An 18,028-nucleotide genomic window follows, 5' to 3' on the forward strand; every position below is an offset into this window, starting at 1 on the left:
GTCCCTGTGACTAGCATATGACGTGTTCGGGACACTCAGCCCAGCTCAGTGCATGCGTCTGTGTACCATGAGCACAACAGCAGGCATAGCCATCCATTCAGAACACCTGACGGCGTGGCACCCAGTGATAGACATGTCCCTCCACCACCCTCAGGGCACAACACAGCCCCTGACCCAGGCCAATCCCCCACTGGGACAGATAGAAAGGTCACTGGCACATCATAAGTGTTTATTGAAATAAATTGAGTACTGCTATCCCCCTTCACATGCAGGTTGGCACCCATATAGCTCCTGATAGTTTCAGGGATCTGGGTGCCTTCCAGTCTCCCCGCTGGCCCCTCCACCGGGCCCAGATGGTGCCGGTGCCCCCATGTCTCAGTTTCCCTCTGAAGCCCCTCTCCTAGCCCAGATAGCAGAGAGAAGGAAAGGGATGGGTCCCAGGGACAGAAGTGGCCTTCGAGCCACAGGCCTTGGGCAGGAATGAGGGGAGGTGGCATGCACTGGGTCCTGTCCACCGCTCTGGGCAGATAGGAAGATGTGGAGGAGGGCTTCTAATCAGAGGCCTCTTGGCTCCATCGGTTACTCTGGCCAGTACTCTAGAATCTGGCCCAGCTGCTGGCCAGCACCGTACCTGAATGTTCCCTCCCTAGGACAGATGCCATCTGTGAGCTGCTGGGACACATTCCACCCCTCCTCGTAGTCTGTGAACTAGTCTGCACTGACTTCCAGTTCTGGAGCCCACTGAGATCCTGCTGGGGACCAGAGCAGTTGAGGGAGGGCTGGTAAACCTTTCCAATCTAGCAGCTTCCAGGAGACCTAGATTTGCTTCTGCTTCACTAGAGTGAGAATTCACCAGTTCAGTCTCACCTAGGCATTGGTAAGAAATGTCTTTTGTCCCTACCAGCTCCCAAGTTTGTGCTGTCCGCAGGGAGGGCTCAGGCGCCCTCTGAGGAAGCAGCAGAAGTGGACCTGGCTTGGAGAGCAAGCCACAGCCCAGCCTGACTGGACTCTAGGAGGGGCGGACCTGTAGGGATGTCATCTCACCAATGAGACTACAGGACAGAGAAGGGGAAAAGGAGGAGGGTTTCATCCTCCCTTCTGAGGTCCTTGCAAAGACCTCATGGGATAGCCATGCTGCTTTCTCTGCTCTCTCACTGAGGCCGACTGAGAGTCTGCCCCGAGTGCAGCTTGCTGTAGTGCCCACCAGCCTCCTCGGGGACAGAACAGAGCTCTCCCTACACACAGCCACCTTAGAGAGGTGGAGAGGAACAACTCCATCCACCTAATAACTGCCTAGATGCTCAACCACCTCTCTGAGCCCTGGGATCCTGGGACCCCAGCCCCGTCTCAGGGCCTCTGGAAGGCAGGCAGGCAGGCATCCTAACTCACTGCTGCCCAAGCACCACCGTGGCCTGAGGGCAGAGGGTCAGACTGACCCAGGTGCCTCCGGGCCCCTAGACTGGCTTCAGCTCTGGTCTCTTTGCCCTTTTCCCATGATCTGCCACCTCCCCCAGGAACTTCGTGCCAAATGAGTCCTTGAAATCGATTTATTACTGGGCCCTCTCCCTGGCGTGTCCCTTCCTGGAGGATCTAGGTCCAGACAGACTGACAGGGTGAGAGAGGGCATGTACCCCCTGAGAGCGCGGGGCCAGGCCAGCCCAAGCTTGGTGCCCAGGCCCTGCCTCCCTGGGGAGGCCTGTGCCCGCCGTGCCTGCCTCACCCTCCCCTAGCTCTTCTTGGCCTCCTGCTCCCTGCGCCGGAGCTTCTCGCGCTGCCGTGCAGCCTTCTCCTGAGCCTTACGCTCCTTCTCAGCAGCCGCCGCCAGCTCCTTCACCTTCCGCTTCACCAGTGCCCGGTCATGTGAGCTGCTGAGCCCCAGGCTCTAGGGAAGGAATCGAGGGTGAGGGAAAGCGCTCAGGAACCACCCCCAGGTTCTTCGTGCCCCAAGTGTACTCTCTCTGGAGCTCTGCCAGTCCTCTCTGAAATGTAGCCTCTACCTCCCAGACTTACAGATAGATCAGGACCCTCAGGGCAAGACTTTGGAATGCAAGCGGTTGGGAGAGATGAGGATGGAGAGTACCAGGACCTTTGCCAACCCCCATCCCCTTTCCCACAATCTTTGGCTTCCATTTCTCCACTTAAGATTTCAGCCTTAGCATGACCCTGCCATTCCCCTGAGGCCCAGAGATGAAGAGCAACTTGCCCAAGGTCACACTGCTGGTAGTTGGGGAGGCCTCTCCCCATTCCAGAGACTTCCTGGGGGACTCTCCTCTCCACCCCTTCCCCAAGCAACTGAGCAGAGGGTAGGAACAGGCCAGAAACCTGCCAGCACAGAGATCAGAGCCCCCATCCCCCAAATCTCTCCCTACTACAACCGGCCTCCAAGACTAAGAATCAGACAAGGTGATTATGGGAGAGACCTGCTTCCCACGATACCAGGAGTCTTATCAGAATCAAGAGTCAGATGATATGCTAGCCCTGGAGACTTAGGCTGGAGCTTGAAGGTCAAACCAAACTGAGCTTCAGTTTCAAGTCAGACTGAAGACTCATGCTAGGGTGCAGTGATTAGGCCAAGGACCTTGCCTAGAAGTCAGAGGTCAGGGCAGTGGCCTCAGAGGGAGTGATGAGGTCAGGATGAGGGGATCCTAATCTTTGAAAATTACTTCAGGCTCTGGCTCCCTTGGGTCCCTTCTACTATGACCCACCTTCAGCTTGCTTCCATCCAGCTGCAGAAGCTGCGGCCCGTCCACCTGCCGAGCGGCAAACTCGGCAGCGTACTGCTCCAGGTTGAGGCTGTGCAGCCACTGGCCCACCTGCTGACTGGTCCAATGGTGGACAGCGGGGAGAGGTTCATCCAGGAACTGGGGTGGAGACCAAGGAGAGTAAGGGGGGAATACGTGTCCTTTGCCCTGCACACCTGGCAGAGTCAGAGGCCAGGGCTTGCTCACCTCATCTGAAGACTGGGACAGCGTGTGGTAGGGGTAAGAACACTTGGCCTCCTGCCGGGGACCACTTGGAATCTTGGGGCTGCTGCTGGGGGGTGTGGAGTCATCACTCAGAGTGGATTCCTAGACAGGAGAGGGTGCATGCCACTGAGGAGAATGCTTGCCCCCAGCCCAAGGGAGTCCCCCCCTAACCCACCCACCCTCATCTAGAAGGAGATGAAGTCCTGGACTAGGTACCAGCAGTTGCTCAGTGCACCCTATGCATGAACCTGGAACTGGGCAGGCACATATGACATGGTGACTCATGCGAGGCATTAGTATCTGAGGCCTCTGGGAGGACATGGGGCTAGAACTGAGCCAGGCAGAATAGTTAGTAGGAATGAAGATCTCAGACTAGATGTCAGTTCCTACAGGCAGTCAACCAGGATTCCTCCAGGCTGGGTCAGGGGTCCTCGCCTTGAGCCTCCCCATCATGGCCTCTAGCGCCCTGGCTAATAAGTGCCTGATTAGAGGTCCTTGTCCTCACTGGACTGTGAGCTCTATAAAGGCCTGAGCTGTGTTTATTCACTGTGGTAGCCCCAGGGCTCAGCATAAGGGAAGGAAGAAAGGGAGGGCATGCTAGGAGGGAGTAAAGAAGGCAGTCTGAAGTCAGAAGGGACCCCTTCTCCCCCGAATTCCCAGTTTCTCCTCTGCCCCAGCTGCGCATAAGGAAAAGACCCACAGAACAAGCATTCAGATGGGGTCATAGAGAGCCTGGCAACTCGATCCATGCACAACTGTGGGCAAGTGCCTTCTCTCTGGGCCTTCATTTGGTCATCTGTACAATGGGGGTGGACATGCCTACCCTCCCTACTTCACTATGCCTTTGTGAATGTAAAGCACAAACATGCCTTTGGAGTTTTATAAACTGTAGAGTGCTGTGTGAACACAAGCAGACACTCATTGTTTCTGTTACTCAGTCTCACTTCTCCCACAGGGTTGTGAACACTAGCTTGGCTGGGGTCCTACTCATCTCTGTATACCCCAAACCTTAGCCCACAACACAGGTAGCCCAGTTCCTAAGACAGGATGTGGGGCTAGCACTGAGCCAGGCAGAAGAGTTAGCAGGAATGGAGGAGACCTCAGGCTGGGTATACACTAGGGGAATCATAGTGTTCACTGATGTGCATTGAATGAAGCAGTGAATGAATCAACAAATGAACTACTCTAAATATGAATGAGTGAACAAGTGAATACATAAACTCATGGATGAATGAATGAATCATTGAATGATTCCATGGATGGACAAATGAACTCTAGGAATGCCTGGATCCTAGCCCGAGCCAGAGTGAAGTATGCCATCATGTCACCTGAGCCTGAGAGCCAGTATAGGGGCAAGAAGGCCATGGACTTACCTGAGAGGCTGACTTCTTAGGGCTGAAGCTCTCATGTTTAGGGGAGCAGGCAGGGGAGGTGGTACTGCCGGAGGATGCCGAGCCCTTGCCACTGTCTGTGAACCAGGAAAAGGGCAGGAACGGGGAGCCCCCTGACCTGCTGGATCCCTCCACTGACTCCCTGTGGAGAAAGCACCCTGCATAGGTGTGGGCACCGAGGGGAGAGCTGGGCCCAAAGGGAGCTATAGGCAGAAGCTGTGGCTGAGGTGCCATGGGTACCTCTTACCTGCTGCCCATGGACAGGCGGTTGCTGCCCTTGTCCTTCCGGCTCTTGCTAGTGGATGCTCGGCGTAAGGTGACCCTGTGGGAAGGGCAGGGAAGTGGGGTAGTGTTGCCCACTGTGCTATGCTGTACCCCGACAGCTCCAAGCTTTTGGTTCTGGCCCCTCCTCCACTCACCCCAGGTCCAGGAACTTTCGGCGAGTCTTCTTATCCAGGCCGATGGTGGGGCTGGCAGGCTCAGGTGGGCTGGCATCCCGGCTGTCATCTTTTGGGGAAGAGGAAAAGAGAACAGCCTGTGTGGTGGCCTGCCTGCCTCATTTAGCTGCCAGGGTGAGGTGGTAGAAATTCTCTCGAATCGTACAACCTGCCTCTGGTGCCCTTCACTAGCTGTGTGACCTAAGACAAGTCACTGTAACTCGCTCAGCATTCTTCATCTCAAATAATACCTGCCTATTTCATGGGACCTAATCGAATGTTTATAAAATCCTTGTGCAAACCGTAAACCATTCTGAAAAGGTAGAGACCACTACTATTTACTATTAATTTTACCTTGGCTGACTTCTAACCAGCCTTCCACTCTTGCTTCACCTGTCACTTCCTCAGAGAAGTCTTCCAGGGTGCTTCCAACTAGGTCCTTTCACCCTGATGGGTCCTCTCCCACCACCGTGCACGTTTCTTGTATAGCATTTACAACAGCTTGTAACTATACATTAAGGGATGATTTGATTGCTTTCTCCCAAGAGTATGAGGAATTATTTCATTGTTCTTCCTCGAAACCACAAGGGGAGAACGAGAACTGCCTCTGTTTGCTCGCTCGTGTGTCCAGTGCCCAGCAGTGTCTGGCTCTTCGTAGACGATCAGTAGACGAATGAATGAAGTGTGGTGTTAACGCCCCTCTTCCCTCCAAGCCACCCTGTCCCACCTTGCCCAGCCCAGCGCTTCTGTGTCCCCGAGCGCACCAGCAGGGGGCGCCGCGCCGACCCAGCTCACCTTCGCTGTGCGGCTCCGCGCGCGGGTGGCGGCGCACAAAGCTAGGCGAGCTGTCGGAGGAGGGCGCAGAGCGCGGCGGCGAGCAGGAGGCGGCGGCCAGGCCTTCGTGCGAGGCGGCGTTGTGCAAGGGCCGGTATCGGGTGAGCGGCGAGGGCGGCGGTTCGTCCTCGTCCAGGCTGCGCCGCAACCCGGGAGGATCCAGGCAGAACGAACCCCCGGCAGGGGACCCCGGGCCCGAGTGCAAAGGCGAGCGCAGCCGGTGCAGGGGACTCCCGCAGCCGTCGGTCACCTGCGGGAGGGGACAGCTGTTCACCGCCAACCCTCCTCCCCGCTTCCGGGAGGGATCGGGATCCCGTTTCACCTAATAAACTGCGCAGAAGCCTCTGAGCAGGGAGCCAGGACTCCTGAGCCCTTCAAACCCCAGGCAGAGGAGGGGTGGGAGGTGGGGGGTGGGCAGTGAGAGGTGGGAGACAAGAGACTGAGGCTTTCAGTCACATTAGGTTGGGGTTGAATTCAGCCTTTTTCACTTACTGTGTGACCTTGTTACCAAACCTCTCAGAGCCTCAGTTTCCTCATCTGTGAGATGGGGACGATAATCCCTTCTTTGAAAGGATGGAAAGAGTCAGAAATGAACACAGCTAATGTTTGTGAGCATTTATGTCAGAAGCCTGGGGTGTCCTTTCCCTGGAAGGCGGTTTGGAGGGGCAAGAAGGGTGGGTGGGGTATGTGCTTGGGTAGGTTTCCCCAACCTTGCCTCCGGGCCCATCGGAGCCTTCACCATCCTCTGCAGAGCTGGCACTGTCCCGAAGCCTTGAGCGGGAGGGCCGGTGTCTCCGGCCCTTGGCCAGCAGTTGGGCCCGGGCTTTGTGTAAACTGCTGTCCAGTCTGACCGTTTCTGGTACAGCCAAGTCCAAGTCTGCAAACCAGGCAAAGGGGTCAGAGACCAGACACATGAGGACAGAAAGCCCAGAGGCCTCCTCCAAGTGGCCACCTGCACTCACACCCCAGACATTCAACAAATGTTTCCGAGTGCCAGGCACTAGGAGTACAGATGAGATGGGACACGGGGTCTCTCTTAGTCTGTGGGAGAACCAGACATGTCAACAGGTAAATGGAGCAGTGTGATGGAACCTCGCACAAGCAGAGGGCAGGACCATCCCCTTTGGATGGGTCAGAGGAGGACACGCCAAAGCTGGGTCTTAAGGTCTGCGTGGGAGTTTATGAGAGGAGGTTGGCAAAACTGGTATATGCAGTGCTGAGAAGCAGGGGAGTAGAGGAAAGGGGGCACCCCCAGGGCAATTGGAGAGTCGATTCGTGGAGGGAAGGGCTGGGGGGTGAGGCTGGAGAGATCATAGTAACAATGAAGAAGCACCTACTGTGTGCCAGACAGTGTATATGTATCACCTCACCTACTCAAAACAACCTGGAAAACTAGGGACAGCTATTATGCACATTTTAGAGCTGAGTAAACTGAGGCTCAGAGAGGTTAAGTATCTTGACTAAAGCCACCGGCTAGCAATGGTCTAGGATTTGAGCCTGGCTAGTCTGGCTCCAGAGATTGGCCCTGTTGGGGACACTGGCTTGCTGTGCCATGCTCAGGGTCGCACTCAGAGACAGCAGAGGCAGTGGTAGGGAAGAAAGTCCACAGTCCCCCAGAAGCCTGTCTCTCCTTTCCTGGGGTCCTGGATGAGTCCGTGGAGGAAGAGTGGGCAAACCCAATGGATTGCGCATAAACCCTGTTGCTCCTAGTTTCATTTTTCATTTGTTCCACCCAAGAAGGAAGCCCTCACTCTGCAGTGTCTTTCAGTCTCCGAGCTTGGTACTGGGGTCTCCAGGCGGAAGAGGTTCTTCCCAGACTTCAGGATGGGTTAAGACCTTTCTTCTCCATTTCACCTGGAATAATCTCAGGGATCCCCATCCCATCACCCATGCCCATTCTGCATTGCTTGCTCCTCTTTCTCTTGTCTGCAGACACCCTCTAAGCCACCCTAGTGACTCTCCTAGTTTTACAACTACCTATGTCTGTTTCCAGCCCTGACCCCTCCCCTGAATTCTAAGACTGGGCACCTCAGCACCTGCAGGGAAATTGCCACATCAAACTCAATCCATCAAAACAAACCCATCATCTTGCCTCGGACAGGGTTTTGCTGTGTTCCCTGGCTCAGTAAAAGGCCCCATCATCCACGCAGACAGCCCATTCAGACAGCTCCAAGCTGCCCTGCCCCCGCCCGAACCCCAGACCCAGTTTGTCATTCATGTGTCCAGCTGCCTACTTGACACTTCCATGTGGATATCCATTGGGCATCTTCAACAAACATGTCAAAACTGAACTCCCCATCCCCACGCTGCTCCTTCCATTCCGCCCAGCTCAGCAAATAGTAGCTCCATCCTTCCAGCTGCTCAAGGCAAACTCCTAGAGTCATCCCTGATTCCTCTCTTTCCCTCTCACCCTACAAATTCATCCATCCTCGGTTCCTGTTAGCTCTACTTCTGAAATATATCTAGATGTACTGAAATATTTATGGTGAAATGACGAGATGTTTGGGATTAGATTCCAAAATGATCCAGGTGAAGAAGACTGGCGTGTGCAAGGGGATTGATGAAACAAGACTGTCCACGAGTTGACAATCGTTGAGGTTGAGTGACGAGTACATGAGCGCATGATGGAGTACATTGTGCTACTCTCTCTACTTTTGATTTCCCACAATATCGTGTGTGTGTGTCTTTTACGCACACTCACTCACATACATGCGTATGTGTGCAGGGAAAGAGGGGAGAGAGCACGGAAAAGTAGGGGAGAAGAGAGGAGAGAAGAGGAAAGGGAAGGAGGGGAGAGGAGACGAAGAACTCCTCACAGCCTCCCTGTCTAGGTCACCATTGCCTCTTGCCTCCCAGCTGGTCTTCCCTCCTCCTTCCTTTCCCATTTACAGTCTATTTTCAACACATCCACCAGACTGATTCTGATAAAACATGTCAGCTTGTGTCACTTCTCTGCTCAGAACCCTCCAGTGACTTCCATCTCACACAGAGTTGGAGCCGAACAAAGTCTCTCGGTGACCTTCCAGACTGTGTCTGTGCTGCCCTTACCTCCCTGAGCTTCTAGTTCTCTCCTTCGCTCCAGCCACTCTGGCCTCCTGGCTCTTCCTCTCGCAGTCCTAGCCTGTACCTCAGGGTCTTTGTGCTTCCTCTCCTCTTTCCTGCGAGGCTGTTGCCACCGATGTCTGCATGATTCTTCCCTCACCTCCTTCAGGCCTTGGCTTAAATACTTTCTCTCTCACTGAGGACATCTCCGACCACGCAATCTATAATACCCCGGAACCCTCATCCCTATTTTTTTCTATATTATTTAGCATTGCTGGCATACTATATATTTTACTTATTTCATTTATTGCCTCTCTCTATCCATCAGAATGTCAGCTCCATGAGGGCAGATGTGTCTCTATTTTGTTCATTGCTCTAACACAGGCATAGAATGGTGCCTGGCACATAGTGCTTAGTAAATATTATTTTAATTAAAACATAGATTTGCCTCCTCACACCCCTGGAATCTGGCCTCTTCTTTCCAAAAGGACCGAATGGCCTTAGCTCAGGCCTTCGCCAGTCGCCCACCTCCCTTCCTCAGTCCTCTCATCCCAGAGCATGGTTTTGGCATCTGTCCATACTCAGCTCCCTGTCTCTGGTCTGCCTCCCCACCCACTTTCCACAAGCTAGGAGAAACTTCCTAAAGCATATTTCTGACTGTGTCCCACACGTTCCTGTTTTTGAAACCCCTTGTGTGTAGGGTGGGGAGGGTTGGGAAGTGGGTGTCCCAAAGCCAACAACATAAAGTCCATGCCCCGCAGCCCTCCATTCAAGGCCTGGGGGGCCCAGGCCACACTTTCTCATGTTGCCCACATTCTCTCCTCCAAACAGCATGGTCTTATGTTAAGAGCAGAGGCCCTGAAGCCAGATGGCCTGGGCTGAATCCAGTTCTGCCACTAGCTGGCTGGCTGGCCCTGAACAAGTTACTTACATTTAGCTAATGGCTTCCTCATCTGTAAAATGGGGTCATAATAGCAGTATCTTCCTTATAGGGTTGTTGTGAGCATTAAATAAGATAATCCATATAAAGTGCTTCACCATAATGCCTGTGACTTGGTAAGTGCTCACAGCACCAGCTGTTGGTGGTGGTAGTGGGCACAGTATGAAACCACTTATACCAATACCTGGACACTGACCTCTACCTTCGTTTCCTACCTCCATCCCTATGTTCTTGCCGCTCCCTCTGCTCCATCACTCTCCACCCCTTCTTTGTCCGGCCCTCAACTCCAACGTGTCACTCCCTCCTACTCTGGACAGCTATACCTCTTCAGGCTTGCCACTACAATATGATCAGGAATGAGTGTCCTATGCCAAGCTACACAGCAGAGGGTGACGCCCTTGACTGTCTACCAAGCCCCATGAGAACCTGGTACAGGGCCTGATAGAAGGTAGGTACTCAATTTGACAAATTGAAGCAAAGTCACACTTGTGTGGCCCGGTGCAGAGCAAGGAGAGATGGACTCCAGATACACACAGGCGCCGATGAGGGTCGCCGACGAGGACAGGCCCACACTCCATCCCATCCCACATTTTGATCCTCTGCACAGCATTCCTCTCATCTAATGCGTTCCTTGTTCAGTCCTGTGTGCTTCATTATCAGCACCCTCTACTTGCCCCTGTGCTAGCATTCAAGCTCCGTGAGGGCAGAGACTTTGTCTGGCTTGCTTGCTGCTGTCTCCCCAGGGCCTACGACAGAGCCTGACACACATTAGGAGCTCAGTAATGTTTGTCAAATGGACGAAGGAGACAGGGAGTGAATGGAGGGGGCTACTGTTTTAGCGAGGTAGCCAGACTGAGGTCTGGATGACAGTAAAGAGCCAAGGTTGTAGAAAGAACAAGAAAGAGCTTTCTGAGGAGGGAAGATGGTGTGGCCATGGGCTTGGACTGTCTGAGGAGCAGCAGGGGCCAGTGTAGCCTGCAAGGAGAGGGGACTGCCTGGCTGAAGGGGAGGGTAGACCAGAGAGGCTCTTATAGTTGTCCAGGGGCAGCTGGTGGGGGCTTGGAGACGGGAGAGTTTCTGTCAAAGGGCTGCAATCTTGGACCCCAGGCTTGACACCACTGCTCTGGTTCCTTAGCTGCTCCTGCTTCAATTCTGGTGCTTCCAGACCCTGGGGCTGAGCTGGGTGAGTGAGCCCTCTGTCTCCTGGCCCCTGACACAGAATCTCCAGGCACTGCCTGGAAGCAGCAAGGATCGAGGACTGACCAAAGAATAATAATAATATCTAATACTTATTGAGGTCTCACTGTACCGGGAACCACTCTAACTGCTTCACAATTACTAGCTCATTTAAACCTCCCCACAACCCTAGGAGGGAGAGACTCTAGGAATCCCCAGGCAGCCTTAATTTGCCTGAGGGCATATGGCTGGGGAGGAGCAGGCCAGGGTTACATGCAGCCTGGCTTCGGAGGCACAGTTGTAACTATCAAGCCCATTATACCTCCTCTGAGGCCTAGGTGGGAGTGACTTGTGAGTCTAACCCCTCATTTTACAGGTGGGGGAACTGAGGCTGGGAGAGGAAAGGTTCGGTCCAGGGTACAGAGGAAGTAGCATCCTGGTCTGTTGGCTCCCAGGCCAATGCTCTTGCAGCTTTGGATGTGGGGAGTTGGGGGAAGGAGGAGAGATGATGAGCATCCTCTACCCCTCCAGCGCTCGGCTCCTGCCCAGCCACCCTGGGCCAGGGAAAAGGTCACTTTGCTCCTGACTCTGGGCCACATCAGGACCATGGTCATCTTATTTTGGAGGATCTAGGGAGCAAGCCCCATGAGAACCTGGTAGGGGGCCAGCCTCTCCTTAAGTCCCTTGCTCTACCAGGCCCCCTTGCCTCATTCTATCCCTCCCTCCATATCCCTTTCCTCTCCACCGCATCCCCCACCACCCCACCCCCGGGGAGTTTCTCCGGCCCTGGGCAGTGGGAAGTCATGAATATTTCATTGCCTTTCACATCAGGAAGCAGGCAGAGCAGGCAGCTACCTCAGCAGGTCATGGAGAAGGAAAACAGGAAGGATTGGGGTGGGAGGAGGAGGAGTGAAGGCCAAAAAGCCCCAGAAAGGGGGAGCTCTTCTTTGTCATGCCAGAGGTCAGGCCAAGCCTCGGTGGAGTTAGAGCAGCTCAGAATCTGAAGCCCAGCGGCGTTTCAAGGCTCGAGGAGTCCTAAAGGCAGACCCTCCACTTCGCCGGCCTCAGGGAGAGTGAGTGGGAAGCAGCATTCCCCAGGAGCCAGGAGGCAGCAGTGCCTGGCATTGCCTGGCTTGTGGCTATGAGGCTGGGAGAATGAAGTGAGCAGGGGAGGGGGAAGAAGAGAGGGGAAAGACGGTAGAGATGAGGAAAAGGCAGGGGAGGAGAAGCTAGGAGGCTCTGTGGCATTACACACCCAAGAGCCCCTGGAGGCCACACATACACAAATGTGAGCCCTGAAAGCAGCACACGTTAGAGGCTTCAGGTGGCTTCTTTCTGTCTCCATCTCTCCCTCCATGTTCTCCCATGATCCTTTGCTCACTGACTCCTCTACCAAATCCCGCTGGGAAACTACCTTTCTACCCCTGTGCATGCTGGGAACTCTGCCCCACCAGGTGGTCTTTCTCCTATCCACACAATAGAAAGACTGCAGGGGGTAAAGGATGATGCAGGCCTGTATGTGCTTGTACCTCAGTGTGTATTGATGCTGTGTGTGTGTTATGCATTTGGTTTCCATGTACATCCTTGCAGAGTGAGGTTCCTTATTTATGTGACTCAGAGGTAATGTGTGTCACCTGTGCTGGGGGGGATACAGGTCTACAAACACAGTGACTGATACCAGGGAGTTAGGCAGTCTGGAGTCCCAGCTCTGCCACTAACTTGCCATGTGATCTTTAAAGCAAGTCACTTCAGTACTCTATGCCCTAGGTTCCTTGTCTGTAAAATGGGCACACTTGTTAGCATTCTTATGAGGATTCAATGGTACAGTCAGTGCATGTGAGATGGGGGTGCTACCCTAGTACCTGGCATGAGACTAGCACTTAATAAATGAGGATCCTTATAAATATTGCTGTTGTAACTGGCATGTCCACTCAGATAGTGCTGACAAAGAATCAAGATGTAGGCCAACACACACACACACACACACACACACACACACACACACAGCCAGTCTCAAGGGACTCCAACCCCTCCTCCCACTTCCCCATGCTCGGTGGCCTTGGCTAGAGATAGGACCAAACAGCACTTACCAAAAACCTCATCCACGGGTTCTCGGAACTTTGAAGAAGCCATGACTCAAGAGAGCTGGAGAGAACAATGGGGAGGAGAGGAAAAAGGCCGTGAATAAGAGGTTCAGGTTGGTGGAGGCCAGGGAGCTGCCAATGGCCTGTTCCTGGCCTCTGGTCTTCCCTCAGAACTCCTCCTCCAGTACCTGGAAGTCATCTGAACCACAACCCAGATTGTGGGGGTTGGAGCAGGAGACAGAAGCAGAAGGCAGGGGCAGAGAGCAAGTCCAGGATATAGTCACAGGCTGAGTCCTGTGGTAGGCCCAGCTGATTTGCTGTGTGCCTCCACTCAGGTACTAAACTTTTCCCCCTCACTCTCTTAGGCCTTTCCATCTTTTGCCTTCCCTAAAAACTTTTAATCATCATGAGTTATCCAACATCAAATCTGGGCGAAATCTTGGAGAATATTAAACCCAATCCTCTCATTTTACAAATGCAGAAATGGGAGAATGATTGGCCTAAGATCACATAACAAGTTAATGGCACAATCAGGACCAGAACTCAGGTTATTCCATCCATCCATCTCCTTCCCTACTTATCCATCTATCTACTTGCCCATTCATCCATCCATTCATTCACCCATTCATCACCCATCTATCCAACCATCTGTCCATCCATCCATCCATCCATCCATCCATCCATCCATCTATTCAATACTTACCCCCATCCATCCATCCACCCACCTTTGCATTTATCAGTACATACCATCCACTCATCCATCTTCCCAGCCATCACTCAGTCCTGCCTCCCCCCACCCACAGTCACTGGTGTGCTCGCCACCTGCCTTCATGAACACAAGCTGTTCAGGAAGCTGGTGCTATCAGCAGTAGGGCCACTGTTCTTGACAAAATCACAGTTCCAGACAGACTCACAGATGCCAGAGGGTATGAGGAGTACTCACAGCACAACAGTGGACGGCCAAATCTCTATGACGCATCAAGTACATTCTGGAAAGAAGTGTGGATGGGTAGGGGTTTGGTTTTGTTGTTGTTGTTGTCATTTGGAGGAAAGCAAGAAGGAAGGCAGGTAGAGAAGCAGGATATATGCAGCTGAAACAATTCGGGCAGCCTTCCTAGTACATAGGATTGTAACAGTCAGAACCAAGGCTTGGGTATTAGAAGGACAGGAGAATTCCAGATAAGCAGAGTAAGGAAGTTCAAGGACAGGGGCACACTGCATGGCTGGGACGTGATCTCCAGTTACTTGCCTGGGCACCGGGCAAGATTATACATTTGGCAGGTATAGGAGAGAGAGGCCACACGCCTACTGGAGTCTTTTCCAACTCTCCTCTTCTATTCTTACACAGACATCATCTCACCATGAGCTGGCCTGGCTAAGGATTCTTAGTCTCCCCACTTTACAGATAGGAAATAAGAGGCAGAACAACCTTGACTCCGGTCTCCTGCCCCTTAGCCCTATTGTGGGTGATGATCTACAGTTTTGGAGGGTGCTCACGACGAAAGAACATTGCAGGGAAAAAGGGAGGGAGAGGGGAGCTGGTCCATATTGGTTAGGTCTGGGAGGAGTTTCAAAACCACCTCCACCCCAGGCTCCATGGACGCTTGAGGTTGAAAGTAGAAAATGAGGTATGAGAAGGGGCCAGGGACATGGGCCCTCCTGCCATTCTTGAACTCTGGGTGCTAGTAGCAAAGACATTTTAGAACCTCTCTTCCTGTCCTGAAGGGCCAGACGGGAAGGGAGGCTGCCCCTAAGAATAAACCAAATTTGCTCATTCAATCACAAAGCTTCATCTGATCAGGACCCAGCTGCCACCTCCTCCAGAAAGCTGTCCTAGATAGCCCTCCCTCCTCCCATTTGTCTACATAATTTCTAAATCCACCCTTCCCCAACCACTGGGAAATGAGGGATTTTTCATACTTCATCGATTCCCTAACTGGGTCATATCTCCCCTACAGCTGATGGGCACTCCCTGAAGAGAGAGGCCAGTATGCCCCGCCAAACTAGGGACTCTCTAAAGATAAGATTGGAGGCTCCCCAAGGGCAGTAGAGGTGCCTTCCCTCTTAGACTACCTGAGACGCAGATCCCTGTGGTCTTTTTTTTTTTCAATTACAGTTGACAGTCAGTATTATGTTAGTTTCACCATATGTTCTTTAGTCAAGGTCCCAGTCCTTGGGACTGGGGTGGAGGTCCTTATGGATGGAACCCTCCTTCAGGTACTCTCTGGGGTGGACTGGGGCTTCCAGTTCACACCCTGCCCAGTCCATCCTGATTCAGCACATAATGCTTTCTTTTCCTCCTTTCAACAACTAATGCCCTGGGGTGTGTATAGGGGACCCTCCCTACACTGTCCCACAGGGAACTCTGGGAAGAAGATACCCAGGAGGTAGGTCACCAGGCCCTTCTCCACCAACCCCCTCATTCCAGAACTGAGCTACAGAAAATTAGATACCCACCCCATGACCTATTCATACTCCTCCACACACACACACACACACACACACACACACACACACACACACTCATACACATCCGACCAGGTAACTGCCACAGGGTAGAAGTGAACCTGTTCCTCCAGACTCTGACTCTCCTGGGCCACTCCTTCCAATTCCAGCTCCTGAAGAAGGAGCACCAAGGACTTTTGACCTTTCTCTGGCAGAAAGGGAGGCAGGTGAGATCAAAGCTTCCTGACCCAGGGTAAGAAGCAAAGGAAAGAAAGGGGCACAACCCTGGAGAGGGAATGGGGGGTAGGAACAGACACACGATGGACAGGTTGGTGCGGGGCTCAGTCCACAGGGCTGCAGAGAGAAGGAAGAAAGAGCAGAAAAATAGATATAAAGACAGAGTGGGTCCAGGGAAAGCAGTAGTGGAGAAGGGCCACCAGCAGCCCAGAGTGAGGCCCAAGGGAGGGGTGTGAAGAGAGAAGGAGAATCCGCCGCGGGGGCGAGGGCAGTCCCGGCGGGGCAGAAAGGGGCCCTGGAAGAGCAGAAAGGGACCAACGGAGAAAAGTGCAACCGGGAAAGGCCAGGAACGAATGGCCTGGAGAAGAGGCTGGGGGTAGGGAGAGGCAATTAGAGAAAGCCAAGCCCCTCTCCCATAGGCCCAGTCTTGGGGCGCCCGGAAAGCGTCTGATGTCTCCTCCAAGCGTCGCTGAAGACGGAGTGGGAGTGGAAGACAAGGCACCTACTGCACTCCCAGGGCCCCTAGCCCCCAAACAGAGCTGGGCGGCTAGTTTCTCTTCACCAGTATAACTCCGCGCCGGGCAAGAAAGAGTTAAGCCCTCACCCCCTTCCCCCACACCAGTTTTTTAAATTAATTTCTCAGGGCGGGGGGCGGGAGGGAGAGGATTAGAGACACAAATCCTATCTCCGCCCCCTCCCCTTACAGCCCAGCACCCTAGCTCGGAGCGGCCCCCTTAGGGATGGGGGAAGAAAGGCCCTTGTCGCTTCCCCGCTATAGCCACTCGGGGTCCCACCACGAGCCCGAGTGACCCCCTCCCAGCTCCGCTTCCCCGTCCACTTTAGAGTCCTTAGAGTCCCGGCTCCTTACCTCCAGCATCAGTCATCTTCAGCGTCCATCGCCTGGGGAACCCCTCCTGCCCATGATGCTCGGGGTGGAGGGTGCCGTCACCCCGGCCGCGGGGGGCTCCGGGCTGGCTCAGTCCACTCCATCCCGGGAGTGGGGTGGGGGTCGGCGAGGAGGGTCCAGGAACTGGAGGGAAGGGTCGGGGGAGTGTGGGAGAGAAGGAGGTTTGCAGTAAGCAGGAGGCGCGGGCAGAATGAACCAGAACCCTGACCGGCGGGTCTCAGCCGTGTGTGTGTGTGTGTGTGTGTGTGTGTGTGTGTAATGAAAGAAAAGAAGCGAAACTCCACCCTGCCACCGCAAGCCAGCCAGACGACTAATAACAAACCTACTCCCGCATCATCCGCGTCAATGGGGAACTCCGCAAAGTCCCATCAGAAGAACGGTCTGAAACGCACGCGATATGTAGAGAGCCTTACCTGCCAGGGAATAAACAGGAGAGGAGAGGAGGAGAACGGAGAGCCTTCGCGAGGAGGGGAGGGGAGTAGGCGGCCCGCGCCGTGGCCTGGCTAGGGGATTCCGAGTTGCCGTTACTTCTCCGCCCGCGGGAGTAGGGGCGGTGGGAAGCTGCCGGGACCCACGAGGCTTCCGCTTCCTCCGCAAGGTCCGTAAGGGTTCCTGATCCATCCATTCAACAAACGTCCACCGAGTGATCGTGTGCTCCGAGGCCCGAGGGGACCGCGGGGAACATACAGAACCCACTAGGTCTCAGCGGTCAGGGTTCGCAGCGTAGTCAGGGGGACAAGACCAGTGGGGAGGCCTTCACAATCCCGGTGCTGTGAGGCCTGGTTCACCAAGGATACCTCGGCACCCGCAGAGCACACGCGGGCGGGGAGCACCGGGAGGATTCCTGGAGGAGGTGATGTGGTTGGTGCAGCAGCGTAGAAGTGCCAGTTAGGCTTTGCGGGGCGGGGGAGTGAGGGGGGCGAGAGAGGAAGATGAATGAGACTGCAGGGGGCGGGGATGGATGGAGGGCTTGCCTTTTATCCTCAGCCTTAGGGGTAAAAGTAACTGAAGAGGGAGGGGCTTAGACTTGCATTTTAAGAAGAACCCTTGGCTCCTCTGTGTAGAATGGACTGGAGACGGCAACCCAAAGCCAAGGATATCCCTCATGTGGCTGTTGAGAGATGAGGGCAGTGGGCATGAAGATCAAAGACCAAATTGAGAACTATTCAGGATGCAGAATTGAAGAGGTTGACAAGATTTGAGGACTGGCTGACCATTGAGGGAGGAGGGGTGTAGGATGACTGCAGGGTTTAGCTTAGCGTGGAGCCCTGGAGGTGGTGCCAGCAGTGATGAGGGAATGAGAGGGATGAGATCAGACTTGGAGGTGGTGAGCTGGAAGTGGAGGCAGGCCAGCGGGGGGAGATAATGTAAAAATCAACAATTAGCTACCACACTGTGATAGCTTAGGGGGTGCCAGGCACTGTGCTAAGCCCTTTTCTCAGATCGTCACCCTCACAATAAAAATGAGGTACATGTTCCTATTACCCCCCCATCCGAAGAGGGAAAAACAGACTTAGAGGAATGAACATGGTTCATTAAGAGCAAGTGGTGAGGTTGCATAGGGGTCCA

General features: G+C 53.9%; 1 protein-coding gene across 4 annotated transcripts in view; it reads right to left on the reverse strand.

The window, feature by feature from the left end:
* Window positions 1-208: 208 nt before the first annotated feature.
* The window catches only part of SAMD14 (sterile alpha motif domain containing 14), an 18,761-nt gene continuing 941 nt past the window's right edge, over window positions 209-18,028 (reverse strand). The window contains exons 1-10 of one of the 4 annotated variants that reach the window (XM_039846295.1): window positions 16,421-16,640; window positions 12,877-12,931; window positions 6,339-6,505; window positions 5,590-5,878; window positions 4,777-4,864; window positions 4,605-4,679; window positions 4,340-4,499; window positions 2,949-3,068; window positions 2,706-2,861; window positions 212-1,882 (exon numbers count right to left, since the gene is read on the reverse strand). In XM_039846295.1, the coding sequence (XP_039702229.1) occupies window positions 1,727-1,882; window positions 2,706-2,861; window positions 2,949-3,068; window positions 4,340-4,499; window positions 4,605-4,679; window positions 4,777-4,864; window positions 5,590-5,878; window positions 6,339-6,505; window positions 12,877-12,919 (1,254 nt within the window). In that variant the 5' untranslated portion in view covers window positions 12,920-12,931; window positions 16,421-16,640 and the 3' untranslated portion in view covers window positions 212-1,726. Of the gene's footprint in view, window positions 1,883-2,705; window positions 3,069-4,339; window positions 4,500-4,604; window positions 4,680-4,776; window positions 4,865-5,589; window positions 5,879-6,338; window positions 6,506-12,876; window positions 12,932-16,420; window positions 16,641-18,028 lie in introns of those variants that run through there. The other 3 variants (XM_039846291.1, XM_039846294.1, XM_039846296.1) reach the window with 3 other exon arrangements.

Source organism: Pteropus medius, unplaced genomic scaffold (assembly GCF_902729225.1).
Source record: "Pteropus medius unplaced genomic scaffold, Ma_sr-lr_union100, whole genome shotgun sequence".
NCBI lineage: Eukaryota > Metazoa > Chordata > Mammalia > Chiroptera > Pteropodidae > Pteropus > Pteropus medius.